This window comes from Penicillium digitatum, chromosome 3 (genome assembly GCF_016767815.1).
Source record: "Penicillium digitatum chromosome 3, complete sequence".
Taxonomy (NCBI): domain Eukaryota; kingdom Fungi; phylum Ascomycota; class Eurotiomycetes; order Eurotiales; family Aspergillaceae; genus Penicillium; species Penicillium digitatum.
This window is the reverse complement of record NC_089386.1, coordinates 1,511,262-1,527,163: the sequence shown is the minus strand read 5'-3', so window position 1 is coordinate 1,527,163 and position 15,902 is coordinate 1,511,262. Positions and strand designations below refer to the sequence as shown.

Genomic DNA, 15,902 nt, shown 5'->3' with positions numbered 1-15,902 from the left:
ACCTCCCTTGGTATCTACCGAGACATTTTCAGGATATGGTCAAAATAGCATTAAGTATCATGTATACAGTCTGTGGATTATCTGGTCCGCACGAGGGAAAGAAAAGAAGTAGTCAAGCCAATCCTCTAGACATAAATGTAGCATCACAAAAATCATCACAAAAATCATTACAATGAACGCCAACAATCAGGTGCCGTAGTGGAGAATGAGGTCCTATGTACGCGAGTTAGGTGGAACCTTTACGAGATGAAGGTCGCCTCGGAGAACATGGTTCCTTCCTCGGTGATCTCCTCATCGCCGAGCTTCAGCTTCAATGAAAGCTTCTCCTGGGGCGAGTACTGCTCAAAAGTTAGATATGATTCTTGTGGGAAAGAAAAAGAACCGAGGAAGGGAAAGATTACATACCTGGAAAATGTACGGCCGAGTACCGGCAACACTGCCAGCAATGCTCTTAATGAAACCTGGAACCTCGGCCATGACGTCGATGCGATCCAGTCGCGAGCCGAGAGCGCCGTTCACCTCGGCTGTAAGCTCCTTGCCGTCGGTTGTCTTACCGCTCCACTCCCACTTGATGGACTTGGGAGCGGGCCAGTCACTGCCCTCGTCCTGGCCGCTTTCTGTGTGGGCCACTGTGTTGGTTGTGCCGGCGTAGATGATCTCGCCATCCTTGACAATAGCACCGACGTTGACTGTGGTGGAGCCGTAGGAGGGGGGAGTGGTGTACTCCATCATGACGGCGGAGTAGGTGGGGGTCTGGAAGTTAATGTAGTTCCAGCGGGCGGCTGGGTTTTTGTTAGTATTGATTGGTTCTGCTTGTCAAATTGTGTACAGGGTTTATTACCAGCGTGGTGAGGCTTCATGCCCTGCAGGGCCATGATAAAGAGACCACGACCGCCGAGATCGTAGGTCTTGTCCTTGGTGGTGATGCTACCCTCAACAGCACAGCGGGGCCAGAAAGCGTGGCGCATGGAACCCCATGGGTTCTTGGGATCTGTTCCGAAGTATGAGGTTCCATCCTTGCCGATGACGAAACCCGGTGCGGTCTGGGAGAACTTGATATCCACCAAGGCGCCGCTGTTGACGGTGGACTTGATGGTGTAAGAAGTAGACTCCTCGTTGAGGGTCAGCGAGAGGTTGTCGGCGCCGAAGGAGAGCATATTCTCATCGAACATGAAGTTGGAGAGCGGGTCCGAGAACCACTTGTTGTCGCCCTTTCCGCTGACGTCGAAAACCTTCACGTTGAACTGGGCGGTGGTATGGATTCCGCTGTAATCGGAATCAAGAATCAGAGTCAGCTGCTGTAGGTTTGGGGTTCAGAGTAAAAGCTTCAAGCTCCGGCTAAGTGTTCCTTACACAATGTTGCTGTAGATCACCTGGACGAAGACCAGGGTCCCGTTGTCGGCCATGATGTAGAAGGTTTGAGTTTCAACATTGGTATAAGAGAACGCGCGCCAGCGCAGAATGTCCTTGTTCACTTCAGAGAAGGGAGTTGTCTCGGCTTGCTTTGCAACAGATTGGATCGCCTCTGGGCCATAGACAGGCTCCTCGGTGCCCACCACGGCGGAGAGACTGCCCGCATGAAATCGGTCAGTGTAACCATAATAGAGAAGGGCCGATCAGAACGTACGTTGACTTCAACCAGTTCATGATTTCAATAGATTTTGAATTACCAAAAAAAAAAAAACCTGGAAGAAGAAAGAGAAGAGGAAAAGGGAGGTGAAGGGAAGATCAACGCGGGGCCCGAGAGTTCTAGTTCGGATGTGAATGGGACTATCCGGATGAGAGGAAGATGCACCAGATAATCGATCTCAAGGATGAAAGCCGAAAGTCGATCTAGATATTGTGAATACCAAGATCAGAAGGAGAAAAATGAATCAGAAGCTAAAGAAGCCCCAGACAAGAAGGGAAAGGAGAGTACCTTATGACGTTGGGCTTCTTTTGCTCGCTTCCCACCTTGACCAATCAGCGTCGTCGGCTGAAAATCTGCAAACTTCCGATTCCATCTCCTCTGCTCTTAGCCCTTTGGGAACTATCTCGACAAATTCTCATCATGGCACGAAACGTATTGGCCAAAGATCAATTTGTTAAGCTTATTGTTGGAGCTGGTCAGGCCAGTCCCAGTCCACCTGTTGGTCCGGCTCTGGGAAGTAAAGGTGTCAAGTCCATGGACTTTTGCAAGGTTGGTCTTTGTTTACCGTTTACCCTCCTAGGTTAGCAAGTTATACAAATATTCACTACCTCCTTAGGAATTCAACGCCCGCACAGCTCACATCAACACCGGTGTTCCTATTCCCGCGCGTGTCACCGTCCGCCCTGACCGATCCTTCTCCTTCGAACTCCGCACTCCGACTACCACCTACCTCCTGCTCAATGCGGCCAATGTCGAACCCCGGAAGAATCGGCTACGTGGTGCCATGAACCCCGGCCATGACGTTTGTGGCAAGATCTCTCTGAAGCACGTTTATGAGATCGCCAAGCTTAAGCACACCGAGACACGGTTATCAGGCTTGTCCCTGGAAGGGTTGTGCAAGAGTGTTATGTCCCAGGCCAAGTCCATTGGCATCCAGGTCATCCCCTGAGCATCACAGGGACAATGAATTTGTATTTTGATTGGTTATCATTCCAACAGTGCTCCAAGGGGCTTACTTGTTTTGATTTGGATCCTTTAACCGGGCGTTTTCTGCGAAATTGAGGGGGGGGGGAGATATTTTCTTTCCCCTTGGTGTACGATACCGATGATCTTTTTATTTTATTTTTTTTTCCAGATTCCATGTTATCTCTATTGATCACAATTCGAGGAAGATTTTGCATTGAAAGTTGAATCTTTGGGAAAAGCCTTCAAACTGACTTAAAAGATGTTCATTAGAAGCTAATTACCACAATAAGATTGAAATGAGGCATGTGATCACACAACCATCCCACCATCCAACGATAAGGCTCCCCAATTTGTACATGCCCGTGGACCTTTATCTCAGTGATGACTGGACAACCAAGAAAAGGACTTCGGAAGATTGCAGGTGAGGTCACAGACTTCAACACATCCGCAGAGCGAAGAACTTAGCACCTCTGTAACTCAGTCTCACTTTTAGCACGGTCAAAAATGGGTTCAGGTGTCACAGCATAACGTAGACCTGTAAGTCTGGGGGAAGTCTGGGGAGCGGAGAAAGATTATCCCCAATGTGTAGCTATACACAGAAGGAAAATCTAGTGGAGTCAGCAGATAGACTAACCCCATTCAGGTAATATTCCAGATCATACAAAGTACAAAATGGCCTGCAGTAACATCCTCCTACTGCAAGCTTGGAACAAGTGTCAGCACCCGGGAAGTCGGCACGGGTCAACATCATCCTTCAACTCTCCGCGACCATCCGACTTGTGAGGCAAGGTATTCCTAGGTGAACTGGAGAAATCTTGACTAAATTTGGGGGATGATGGGTTTGACATATATACCTATGTCGAATGAAACAGGATGTGGGATAAGAGAAACAAACGAAACAAATGAAGTAAATGAAGTACAAGAAGTAAATGAAGGAAATGGATGTAAATGAGGTCAAAGTACTAGTCTTCCCCCCCCCCCACTCGCCCCCAAAAATCAAGTTGGCCTGAGGCCTAGACTTTCTCACATCTCCCCTCTTCTCAGCTTTCTCATTTTACTTCTTTATCTCTTCCTTGTTCTCACGCTTTCTTCATTAGACCCGGGATACCCGGATTCCTCGAATTCCTTGACCAGACCCGGCCTCTTGATCGCATTCGGCAGGAGAAAAAAAAAAAGGTCAAAAAGGGAAAAGATTTGCCTCTCGCATCATTCTTTTTGACTTGGACTCGGTTCGGGAAATCGTCTTCTTCTGTGATTTTGACAGCATTTGATCTGGTTCCTCAGTTCGCAGACGCTCCCCTAAATCTCCCATCGTGAGGGGCATGTGTCTCACGTTCCGAGCCGGCGTCGAAAACTATGACGTCTGAACTGACTGATTTAACACCCAACCCTATGGGTTCAGGTATGTCATAGCTGCCATGCTGATCGGTTGGGATGGTTTATCCTAGATTTCTGCCAACCGTCTGACGCATGTCTGTTCCTTCAGAATCCCAAAATATGCATAACCCCGCCAAGATCCCCGGACAGGTCTCGGAGCCCGGTGACGCCGACGCCAAGTCAAGAGCTCAGCCTACCCAAGTCCGTTTTTCCTCCATCACGGAAGAAATTGAGCCAGGTCAATCCGAACTGTCCCCTGTACCAGAGAGCCCCTACCAATCTCTTTCAGAAGAGCAAAGGCTACCTACGGACGAGGAACAACTACGGTCGCTAGCGATGAGTATGCAGGGTGCACAGCTTCAGGAGTCGCGCCTGCGCAACTTCTCTTTTGACCCCATGTCTCTTCCTTCCTCCAGGGTATGTGATGTCTATCTCTAATCTGCCGGATGTTCTTCCGGATCTTCCCAATAGCTTCATGCTTTCAAAATTGAAATATATATCCCTTCATCCGACGGGCCCTGGGCGGAGACTCAGTGGACCGTGATAATCTTGTCATCATTCTAACTTTGGACCCTCATAGGTCGGCTCTCGAGAGTCGAGTGATCGGAGCGGACTTGGCACCGGTACCTTTGCCTCTCCACATGCCTCTCCTCCGGTCTCTGCTGTACAGTCACCGCCTCTCACTCCAGCTGCAACCCATTCTCGCGAAGGCAGAACCGGTGACAGTGCATCTCTGAAAGCTACCAGCCGACCCCATCTAGACACCAATTTTACCCCTGAAGCATCACCTCCAGTTGATTCGACCGACAAGAACGGCACGCCTCGACCCGCCTCATCCTCCCGACCCCTGTCGACCGATCACCTGCCCACCAGAAAAAGTGAAGGTTCAGATCGAGCTCCTCATTCCATCCCACTACCGAGACATCGTGCGCAATTCTTTATTGGAAATGACGAGGGCACTCAAGAAGAAAGCCCGCCTTCCACTCCAAGAGAGCCTATTACCCCGCCAGGGACCATGACCCCAGTTGGCGAACCTAATGATCCATATGCGCGACACAAGCGACCACCCCAATCCAAAAATCTTGCCCAGTTGGATCCACGGTTTATCTTCAGCGGTCGAGATGTCAAGCGCTCATTCCGTCCGGGGGCTCCCCGATCCACCAGCGCTAGTGACCTCAGCAAATCTAGCGACAAGCGGAGTATCTTTGGCAGTTCTAAGAAGGAGCATGGCGACAAGAGCAACAGCCACCAGCACCATGGCTCTATGTCTGAGCTGAAACGATTTTTCAAAATGGGTCATCGCAACAAGCGATCTGAGTCCCCGACGTCCATGCCTAAGAAATCGAGTCGGTCGTCTGTAAAGTCTACTCCGTATCAAATGGCTCCAGACAGTGTTCCTTTTGCCGATGATCATGGCCTGAATTCCAAGTATGGAAAGCTGGGCAGAGTACTCGGATCTGGAGCTGGTGGCTCCGTGCGTCTTTTGAAGCGCAACAGTGACGGCGTCACGTTTGCAGTGAAGCAATTCCGAGACCGTCATAACTGGGAGAGCTTGAAGGAGTACTCCAAGAAGGTGACTGCAGAGTTCTGTATTGGCTCCACCTTGCACCATGGCAACATCATCGAGACCTTGGATATCATCCAAGAAGGCCCTCGCTGGTATGAGGTCATGGAATATGCGCCGTTCGATCTGTTTGCTATCGTGATGACGGGCAAAATGGGCAAGGAGGAGATTGCCTGCTCTTTCAAGCAGATCTTAAGCGGTGTGGCGTACATCCACGGCATGGGTCTGGCCCATCGGGATCTGAAACTAGACAACGTGGTGGTGAATGACCGTGGCATCATGAAACTCATTGACTTCGGAAGTGCTGTCGTATTCCGCTATCCTTTCGAAAACGACATTGTCCCTGCTTCGGGTATGTATCCGTTTGTTTTGTTCAAGTCATGGTTGATGGTTATTGATTGACATGAGCAGGTATCGTTGGCTCGGACCCCTATCTTGCCCCGGAGGTCTACGACGAGAAGAAATATGACCCCCGCCCCACGGATGTTTGGTCGCTGGCGATCATCTTCTGCTGTATGACCTTGCGCCGTTTCCCATGGAAGCAACCGCGCATGACCGACAACTCATACAAGTTGTTCGTTTCCAGCCCGACCCCAGGCACTCCGGTTCCCGAACCCGACTCACGCCGTCGGCCCAAGTCGACCCCCGATCTGCCTTCCCAAGGCCATGACAGTAAGCATCTGACTCCTCGCTCGAGCGGACCTTCCGACCAATCTGCCCCGGATCAGACTGCAACCGGAACTGAAAACGGAGACGCGAAAAAAACAGAGCCCTCGCAGAAGGACGGTGATCGCTCCCCCGAAACTGCGCAAAAGCAGATCAGCCAAATCAGCTACGGCCCTCATGAGCGGACCACCCGTACAACCAGCAAAGAGGCGCCACCGGTTCCGACATCATCACAGAATTCCGGGCAACGCCAGGAAGTCATTAAAGGCCCATGGCGACTTCTTCGGATCTTGCCTCGGGAAAGTCGGTACATCATTGGCCGCATGCTGAAGACCAACCCGAAAAATCGAGCAACACTCGACGAGGTAATGTCGGATGACTGGGTTAGGAACATTCACGCATGCCGACAGGACGAAACTGGTGAAACCATCAGTGCCCCCGGCCACACACACGTCCTCGAGCCCCCCGCTCAGAGCCCTGCTGTGGCCAGCAAAGCTACCAAGGCTAAATAATATCCCTTCTTTGTATCAACTTCTCCTTGTGTCTAAATATCCCCTTTATCCTTTGAAAACGGGATAACACTTTTGTCCCCTTCCCTTTCGCGTTTACTGTGTGATTCCCTACGAGTACTGTAGATAATTTTGGCGGTTTCCCTCATTCCCCGGGCCGTGTTTGAGCTGAGTTGATATTCTTGAATAAACGTCTGTGAAATTTTACCGCGCTCGAGTTTCTCTGGAGATCTTGAAGAAAATGGAGCACTGGCTCTGGGTCGACGACGATAGATGTTGTTGATAGACTTGGTGTTGTGTCAGGGGGGGTTTTTTTTCCTTCCGGGCATTCTTTTACCAAGGCATCCCCCTCATGCGAGAGAGAGCTTTACGTGCTTAAGTAGTAGATCCATGTCACTGCGAACATGCAACCTACTGTAGATTCATGTAGATTGAACTTGACGTAGCGGCGATATCGGACGGCCGGACCGCACCAAAAGAAACTGCCAGTCACCCGCGGAGCTTCTCCGTTTAGCCCGCCTCTGTACAACACACTTCGTTGCTATTCTCCCTTTCGATTCCACCCAATTGGCCATGTGCTTGTGAGAGAAAAAGTTCCATAACCAATTCTACACCAAAATGGTCCAAAACCCTGACGGGGAGCCATTGGTCTCCTCTCTGTGGACGAGGTCATTAATTGTAACCTTCTCCAAAGCTCTTCCCAGGAGTATCCCTCTAACAGCTCTACAACTATACAGTCCGGCGCCATTGCAGGCCTAACCGTTGACTGCTCCCTCTATCCCCTTGACACCATCAAAACCCGACTCCAAAAAGCACGCGACCACTCCGCGCCGCAAACCCGAGTCTCTTTACGCCAAACCTTCCGCGGTATCTACGCCGGTCTCCCATCCGTCCTCTTTGGCTCTGCTCCCTCCGCCGCCACCTTCTTCATCGTCTACGATGGCGTCAAGCGCACCCTTCTCGCACCCCCACCGGTCAACAGCAAAACCAACCCCCAATCCCGCTCCCACATAATCCTCACACACTCCCTCGCCTCCTCCCTCGGCGAAATCGCCGCATGCGCCGTCCGCGTCCCAACAGAAGTCATCAAGCAGCGCGCCCAAGCCGGCCTCTTCGGCGGCTCGAGTCTCCTCGCCCTAAAGGACATCCTGTCCCTGCGCCATGCGGCCCCAGCAAGCACAACTTCAACTCCAGCAGCGAAGCGCGGCTATAGCCAGGTCTTCCGCGAACTCTACCGCGGAGCCGGAATCACCATCGCCCGCGAGATCCCCTTTACCGTGCTGCAATTCACAATGTGGGAGTCGATGAAGGAAGCTTACGGCAAGCGGTACCTGCGAACCGTGGAGACGGCCACGTCTCTCGCCGAGACACAGATCCCCGCTTCGACGAGCGCCATGTTCGGCAGTGTTGCCGGCGCCATTTCGGCTGGTCTGACTACCCCGCTGGACGTGATTAAGACGCGGGTCATGCTTGCACGCCGTGGAGACGGGGGCGTTGACACGCCTGTTCGTGTCAAGGAGATTGTGCGCGGAATTGCGCGTGAAGGGCCAGGTGCTTTCTGGCGTGGTATCACGCCGCGTGTTACCTGGATTGGTATTGGTGGAGCTGTTTTCCTTGGAAGTTATCAGTACGCTTCGAATACTCTTGAAGGGCGTCGGGAGGTGCAGGCTGAGAAGGGTCTTTGATTGGATTCTACGTTCTTTCTTGGCCCTGTGGTTTGTACAATGTAGCTATTTAGAAGGTGAAAGAACATAGATGCGAGAAAGCGAGTTGCTTTGGACAAATATAAATGTTACGTGCTTTATTTGCTAGGACTGCTTGGCTCGACTTTGTGCATCCAGCTCAATTTCTGGACTTGCTCTGCAGCCCGGAGTTGTTCCATCTGACCTTTCCGCAGGAAACCATCGTCTACAGACTCAAAGCCTGGGATATCAACATTGGGGGAATTGGTCAACTGTCGCTACCGTTTTAAAGATCTAGATCTATAAGATGCACAAAACCTACCTCACTAATCAACAAGCCTGAGGAAGTCTCTCTCTCCCCCCCCCCCACAGCAGACTTATTCGGCAGCAACAGAAAGACATTTATGCTTACCCCCTTCAAAATCCAACTACACTCTCTCTTCCCACCCTCAATACCGGCCCCTACCACAAATGTCTCAATCCGCGCCTTGGCCTTCTCCGGCTGTGATTCAGGCTTACCTCGTCCACGTGGATCATAACGTACTGCCCCCCCCCCTCCGGCGCCCTCTTTGCCAGGCGTACACCGGGTGACTTTGGTCCTAGTGGGCGCTGCGGTGGGAGGAGGTAGGAGATTGAGGAGCTTCTGGAGTGGGGTTCGGTATCTGTGTTTGTTTTGATTTCTGTTTTCGGGGTTATCTTCTGTCAGCCCGGATCTCATTGCGTCTCGCGGAATTAGCCACCTTCTGAATGTGGGTGGAGGTTTAGGGCGTTGATGGTGGTGGATTGGATTGAGGGCTCTTCCTGGGTTGGGGATGGGAAGGCAAGCATGCCGGTTTCCTTTGGGAGATGGAAACATCCATATTTCTCTTTTATATGGTGTTTTAACACATGAATGATAGATTTGTAGATCCAAGAGGTTTGGGGGAAGGGGAGAGAGACAGGCTCTCGGGGTGTGAAGAGTGGCGAGCAATGACGAAGAGCATGTTACGTTTCAGGTATGTATACCCTGTTGGCTTGTAGATGGGTGAGAATTCCAAACAGGATTTTAGAGCTCTGCAATGAAGGTAAATCATGTCTCCGACGTTGTTCATGTGTGTTGGAAGTGGTTGGTATTGCAAAACATGCTCTCACTTACTCCACGAGTCACTTGAAACATGCAAAAGAGAATGTATTGCCTCCAAGTAACCTCTCATCCGTGCCCTATAATCTCTTCTACCAAATTGAATCTCATAATTTTGCAAAGAATCAAGTACGCTCTGTTTGACATATCTATACAACAGGTACCTGATTTGGACAACAACGAAGTATTGCCCACCCTCTCGTTCATCGTCAACATAGTTGACATCCACATGGCAACCTACATGTTAGAACTTTCCTTATAGCAAACCTTGGTTAGTCGCAGGTGCGGAGATCAATAGCTGCATAGCTTTAGAGTGCGAGACGCTCTTCGAAAAGATACGAACTGCAGTCTTCTCAGCCTCAAACTGAGCCGCATCTTGGCGATGCAGCCAAGCTCTATCTGTTTGTTCGATATGACCTTCAACCTCCCTTCCATACAAAACGAGCGACTGACTATGGATCAGGGCCTTGGGGCTAGACTGCGAGCGCAAATCTGTTGGGTCGTTATTACTCCTCCCTATCAAGTCATTCGGAGCGAGCAGTTCACTACCTTCGCTAATGAAGTTGAAGGACTGTTTTATTCAAGAGGGTAAAAACTATTAGATCCTTAGAGTCATAGATAGGATTGGTATTGCGTTTCTAAGGTCATATCTGTGTCATAGGCAACAGAATAAGGTAGTGAGATGACCAGAACCGAGAAGCATTCCAAAAAGGGAAACGGAGAAGCCCCCGGACGATCAGAGAGACTATTTCATAAATTGACAAAGATTTCAAGTGATTCATACTGTTTCAAATCAAATGAGATCAACAATCTACAAGGAATAATATGGCCCTGAAGCAAAAGCACCCAAGTATCAACAGATAGATCCTGCCGGTGCCTGGTGCCTCCAACTTGAGAGAACTTCCCCTCATTTGAGGATTTCCCCCTTGGTCGATTCTTTTTTTTTCCAAGATCGTTTGACTACTTTTCTCCGACGTGAATGGCTCTGTGACGTTTACTTTCCCCACCAAAGCTGAACGTGCGATCGGCCTTGAGGGCAGATAAGCTCCGCATTCTCATCTCCGCAATTGGTTTCACTCCTTCAACGCTGCATGTATGGCACGCAAACTGAGCCACCAGAGGGTCACCTATGGTAAGTTGGATCCTATGTTTTCCCTCTCGGATTGCTGACTGTGTCTCTCACTCTGTTAGTCCTCCCTCTGCCTGATGCCCCCGGTGGGCACCGGTTGGGGGTCAATGGCCTGACTGTCGACTGCCAAAATTCCATCCTGTAAGTATTTCTCCCTCGTTATGCTGGGATTCAGAATCTAGATCTGAACGGCCATGTTTGCGACCGCGATCTTCCGAAAACCAAGCTCCCCATCCCCGTGGGTAGCCCGGATACTAATATGCCGTCCCCTCTCCTAGCTACTCCGCGGGCCGCGACGGCGTCATCTGTTCCTGGGATCTCGACCTTCCTCTTCCATCCACGTCTGCGCCGAATGACGCACCAGCTCCTGACCAAAAACCCAGTCCCACCAGCTTCAAAACCCAGGTTCAAGCTCATAGTCATTGGATCAACGACATAGTCTTGGCACAGAACAACTCTGTGCTCGTTTCCGCTTCGTCCGACACGACTGTGCGACTTTGGCGCCCACATTCAGAGTCCACCGAGGTGCCGGACCGCATTGGGAAACACACCGATTTTGTGAAGGCTCTGGCGAGCCCCGGTAGCAATGCTACTTGGGTTGCCTCGGGGGGTCTTGATCAAAAGGTTTACCTTTGGGATTTAAATGGCGGTGGGGAGATCTTGAACATCAATGCAGGTGGAGAAGACTCCACAGATAAAGGATCTGTCTATGCGCTGGGTGCGGTCTCGTCGGTGCTCGCTAGCGGTGGCCCTGAAAATGTTGTCCGAGTATGGGATCCCAGGTCCGGAAAGCTCGTGACCAAGTTCGTGGGCCATACAGACAATATTCGTGATATTATGATCAACCAGTCCGGCGATACAATCATGACGGGGTCGTCTGATCAGACGATCAAGATCTGGTCTCTCACGGCGGGACGATGCATGAATACCCTGACCATGCACAACGATAGCGTGTGGTCCCTTTACTCGGACCACCCTGATCTCTCTGTCTTCTATTCAAGTGACCGATCTGGCTTGGTGGCGAAGACCGACATGCGAGGATCGACAGATCCCGACCAAGGCCTCTCCATCGCCGCACTCCAAGAGCACGAGGGCGTTGTTAAGGTTGTGGCGGCGGGAGACTACATCTGGACAGCTACTCCCAAGTCTAGCGTCCACCGCTGGCGAGATGTTGACACTACAGTCGGAATTGAGCCGCCGCCCGACCCAGCCCGTACCGTAGACTCGGCTACAGTGCCCGTAACCCCTCCAGAGAAGGGACCGAAGAAGATTCCATTTCATGCTGTTTTGCAGTTATCAGCGACATCAGTTATCGGTGGCTCAGCCCCTAAACCGATTTCCTCGGAGCCTAACTTGGAGGCAATTGGCCTAACAATCCCGGTTCATCCACAGCCCGAGGAAACTATTGAAGGCCAGCATGGCTTGATCAAGTGCTTGATGTTGAATGATCGGAGGCGCACACTTACGCAGGATTCAGCAGGAGAGGTTGTTCTCTGGGACCTGCTGAAGGTGATTTGGTTACATCCGAACTGACAAGTCTGAGACATCGACTGACATGAACCTAGTGTATCCCTATCCAAAACTTCGGTAAGCGTCATATGGATGATGTTGAGTCAGAGGTAAACACCGTTGATAGCATTGGACATTGGTGTGCCATCGACGTGCGCACCGGCAGGTTGTCAGTCATTTTGGAGCCCAATCGCTGCTTCGACGCAGAGGTTTATGCCGACGAGACCGATCTACCACCCTCTGATCTGTATCAGTTTAGAGAAGATCAAAGAAGTGAGTCTTCTTTTCCTTAGACAATTTATTTTTGCTCGCTTGTCGAGTTTAGTGCGGATCCTTTGCCCTGCTAACATCACGCAGTCAATCTCGGCAAGTGGATTTTGCGTTGGCTGTTTGCTCCGGTAGTGGACGAGGAAATCCGACTAGACAACGAATACCGCCAAGCTGCCATCGCTAGAGCAGAAGAAAATGCCCGACAGAATTCGCTGACTACATCGGTACCTGGAGATGATATCCCTCGCAGCGTTGGTATACCCATATCGAACCCTCAGCAGAGAACGAGTCTGCGTCCCAACTCAGACTTCCCTGGCAGCCCGAATGTCGGCTTTAGCATTAACGCTGGCACACCATCATCAAACTACTTGAGCACTTCCATGCAGAGCAACTCTCCGTTCCCAGGGTTTGATTCAGACACAACCGATACCTCAATGCTCACAAGTTCCCATCTCGATGGCGGGCCACCATCCTTTTTATCAAATGACTACTTCTCGAAAAGGCCCCTAGCAGCCCTACAAGCAGACACCGACAAGTCTCTTCTGTCTCCGTCAGATGCAGCCTCAAATCCAGGGGCTCTTCAAACTCCCGCAGAGCCCGATAAGGAAGAGCGGAAGAAATCGCTATTTGGAAAGAAGTTTCAAATGAATTTCCCCAAGAAGTTAGGTCGCAATTCTACGGACACGAAGCCTCAGATATTGGAAGAGAAGGCCGAGGAGTCGGAGGTCTCCTCTATCAAGGAAGAGAAGGTGTATGAGCCCAATCTCTGTGGCGTGGTTAACCGCATTCGTGATGATTACGAAGAACTCCTGGCTACAAATCCAGATCGGGATTTGGAGACGGCTCTTTTGCCAAGTTCTGAGGATGAAGCCCCGCGACTGGAGATTCCATCTCGGACTGTAGTCTTCATCCAGGAGGAGACCGGCGATGCTGCTGTGGCCTCGGATCTTTACAGAGGTACTGTAGGTCGCATTGGCAATGACCTCGAAAGGCTCAAAAAATCAATTCCTCATTGGCTTGGTGAGCTTCTCCTCAAGGTAAGTCTATCTCTCCCGATCTTTTTCTTCCTCTCTTACTGATTCATGGTCTTAGAATCAAATTCCCTTCAAGGAGCAGGTCAAGATCGCCTTTGTGTTGAAACCCTTCGATGATACCCTGCCACCAGTCATCAAGCCCGAACCGTATGTTTTGGATCTTCTCTACTCTGGAATGCATAATTTTGATGAGACTAATCTCCGCTTTTCATCCAGACCGGCTCCTAACGGTGCCCCTCCGGGTAACCCGAACACCAATAACAATGGTTCTCGTCTCAATGCCAACCGCATGCTCCGAACGAAGAAGGTACTTGCTTATATTGCAGAGCGCATCGACCCAGCAAACCCGGATGAACCAGCGGAGTCCGTTATGCCACCAGAGGAGTACCTCGAGCTATACTGCCAGAAGATGGTAAAATTCTCTCCCATCTTGTACAAAGCTAGGCCTACTAATCGCGATCGCTTTCCACAGCTCTGTCCGCCAAACATGACTCTAGCAACGATTCGCACGCGCTTCTGGCGCACCTCGGGAGACATGGTTCTTCACTACAAGACAAACGGCAAGAAAGAGATCCACCCGCCCCGGTCTCTCCTGGGTATTGACGAGAATCGTGCCTTGGTGGAGGAACCTCATATTTCGAACGGGGATAGCAATGCACATGCACCTCCCGGGAGTATCCACTCCGTGACAAACTCGGCCTCTGTCGCAGGATCTGCTATAACCTAACGAAAGACGCCGGCCTCTGAACCTTTTTCATCTTTTTCCTTTTTTTTCAGACGGTACATTTTGATATTCAGCCTAAGCCAATGCTACATGCATGGATCTCTAGTACATACGGGCGAGACATTTTTTCTTTTTTGATTTTTGATTTTTTTGATGTCTTTGGCATCTACTATTTCTCTTCTTATGGATGTTAGGACATCTGGCTTGCTGGCCATTGCTTTGGGCCTTGCTTTTGCCTCACAGCTTGCAATTTCATTATTAATGTTGACGGTATCACCCGCAACTTTGACGAAGAATCAAATTTATGGATCCTTCACAGCCTCCCGTTTGTAATTTCCGTTCATGGCCCCTGAATCGCGACACGAACCGGAGTCCCAAGAGAAACCCATGTACTACTCACATGCCCATTTCCCTGATTTGTCCCGATTCGACCAGAATCTCAAGTCTTCGTTTCAATCACTTATGACGGCCCAGGAGAAGAGCAACGGTTGCATTGCATGGCTATAGACAACATGGATACCACCATGGCCCCAAGCTTGAATCGACAACCAATCGCCCTATGCCTTACACCAACGAATCTCTCTCCACCTGAGAATTCTCCAACCCCTCAGTCTAACAGCCAGTCTCACTCCCATTTCCCTCATCCTCAACCCCAACTGTTCCCCTCTCAGCAACGCCATTTAGGTGCATCCAGAAGCACGATTGCTAAGACAGACATCACCACCCTGGTCCCCAGTTCCATATCCCTCACAAGAAGCACTAGTCTTCTGCTCAGCCTGCACCTCCTGATTACAAGCCGTCCAAGTAGTCGAGAAAAACCCAGCCCGCACGGTATAAGTCGACCAACTCACACAGCAGTTCGATCCACCCTGCTGCTCGCAATGACTGCGCGGCGCGCTCCCAATCTGCTGATCAAACTGACAAGTCGTACCAGAGATACAAGAGAACACAGTACCGCACGCACTCCACAGCACAGCATGCGCAGCGCTAGTCTGGAAGCTCGATCGCTTCTCAAGGCCCTTGTTGGCGACAGTGACGTTACCTGCGACGTGTGCCAGCAAGGACTCCACGTCGCCTGTCATGTCGGCGTCGTTCTCATCGTATTTCTTCGCGTATGCGGCTTCGGTCAGCATCCGCGCCTTTTCCTCGTCGCTGCTTGCGGAGTGCGGGTCCAGGGCCGTGAGCCAGGATTCCGTTGTGGCGGAGTAGCCCACGAAGCGGACGTCCACGTCGAAGGCGCTGAGATCGGCTTTTGCGTCCGGGAAGTAGTCTGCGGCTACGTGGTTCACGATGAAGCCGGTTGAAGAGGGGGAGGGGGCTGGGGTTTGGGGCAGGGCAGAGCCGACGGTAAGCTGGGAAAGACCCAGTATCAGGCTGGTGATGATGGTGGTAGAGAGCATCTTGGAGAAGAAGAAGAAGAAGAACTTGTGCTTGGTTGAGTGGATGTTGGATGATTCCAAAGATGAATGCTTGCTGTTCTGGTTGAGAGTTCTCTTTCCTCCGTACTTTCTCGGGGCTCTTGTAGTTTGGGCTTCTGCCCAGGCAGCCAGTGAGACGGGTGCTTGGTCGAGGAGGATGCCGTGGCTAAAGAAGCCATGCATGCAGGCGATGCCTTCTACTCGCCCTTTTTTTCTTTGACTCAAATTTGGGCATGCATGAGGTTACATCCCACACAGATAGGAGGCATATGGCTTGGTTCAGGCTTAGTATCCTCGTTCTCTC

General features: G+C 50.9%; 6 protein-coding genes across 6 annotated transcripts; 4 read left to right on the top strand and 2 right to left on the bottom strand.

Moving 5' to 3' along the window:
- Nucleotides 1-239: 239 nt before the first annotated feature.
- Nucleotides 240-1,647, bottom strand: Pdw03_8090 (Survival factor 1; the record flags this gene model as incomplete). The annotated part of the gene is made up of 5 exons (XM_014677743.1): nt 240-338; nt 406-782; nt 842-1,266; nt 1,354-1,569; nt 1,628-1,647. 5 exons carry the CDS (start codon nt 1,645-1,647, stop codon nt 240-242), a joined length of 1,137 nt encoding a protein of 378 aa, XP_014533229.1.
- Nucleotides 1,648-2,050: 403 nt separating this feature from the next.
- Nucleotides 2,051-2,579, top strand: Pdw03_8089 (mitochondrial 54S ribosomal protein uL11m; the record flags this gene model as incomplete). Its single annotated transcript, XM_014677742.1, has 2 exons — nt 2,051-2,179; nt 2,247-2,579. 2 exons carry the CDS (start codon nt 2,051-2,053, stop codon nt 2,577-2,579), a joined length of 462 nt encoding a protein of 153 aa, XP_014533228.1.
- Nucleotides 2,580-3,952: 1,373 nt separating this feature from the next.
- Pdw03_8088 (Protein kinase, putative) lies at nt 3,953-6,715 on the top strand (the record flags this gene model as incomplete). Its single annotated transcript, XM_066101865.1, has 5 exons — nt 3,953-3,998; nt 4,083-4,211; nt 4,263-4,390; nt 4,554-5,889; nt 5,949-6,715. 5 exons carry the CDS (start codon nt 3,953-3,955, stop codon nt 6,713-6,715), a joined length of 2,406 nt encoding a protein of 801 aa, XP_065956948.1.
- A 615-nt stretch (nt 6,716-7,330) lies between these two features.
- On the top strand, nt 7,331-8,397 carry Pdw03_8087 (Mitochondrial carrier protein (Pet8), putative; the record flags this gene model as incomplete). Its single annotated transcript, XM_014677740.1, has 2 exons — nt 7,331-7,390; nt 7,450-8,397. 2 exons carry the CDS (start codon nt 7,331-7,333, stop codon nt 8,395-8,397), a joined length of 1,008 nt encoding a protein of 335 aa, XP_014533226.1.
- Nucleotides 8,398-10,609: 2,212 nt separating this feature from the next.
- On the top strand, nt 10,610-14,183 carry Pdw03_8086 (WD repeat protein; the record flags this gene model as incomplete). The annotated part of the gene is made up of 8 exons (XM_066101864.1): nt 10,610-10,646; nt 10,706-10,784; nt 10,922-12,152; nt 12,209-12,425; nt 12,510-13,459; nt 13,515-13,603; nt 13,673-13,868; nt 13,929-14,183. 8 exons carry the CDS (start codon nt 10,610-10,612, stop codon nt 14,181-14,183), a joined length of 3,054 nt encoding a protein of 1,017 aa, XP_065956947.1.
- A 677-nt stretch (nt 14,184-14,860) lies between these two features.
- On the bottom strand, nt 14,861-15,781 carry Pdw03_8085 (uncharacterized protein; the record flags this gene model as incomplete). The annotated part of the gene is made up of 1 exon (XM_066101863.1): nt 14,861-15,781. The coding sequence occupies one exon, from the start codon at nt 15,779-15,781 to the stop codon at nt 14,861-14,863; it is 921 nt and encodes a 306-aa protein (XP_065956946.1).
- Between the last annotated feature and the right edge of the window lie 121 nt (nt 15,782-15,902).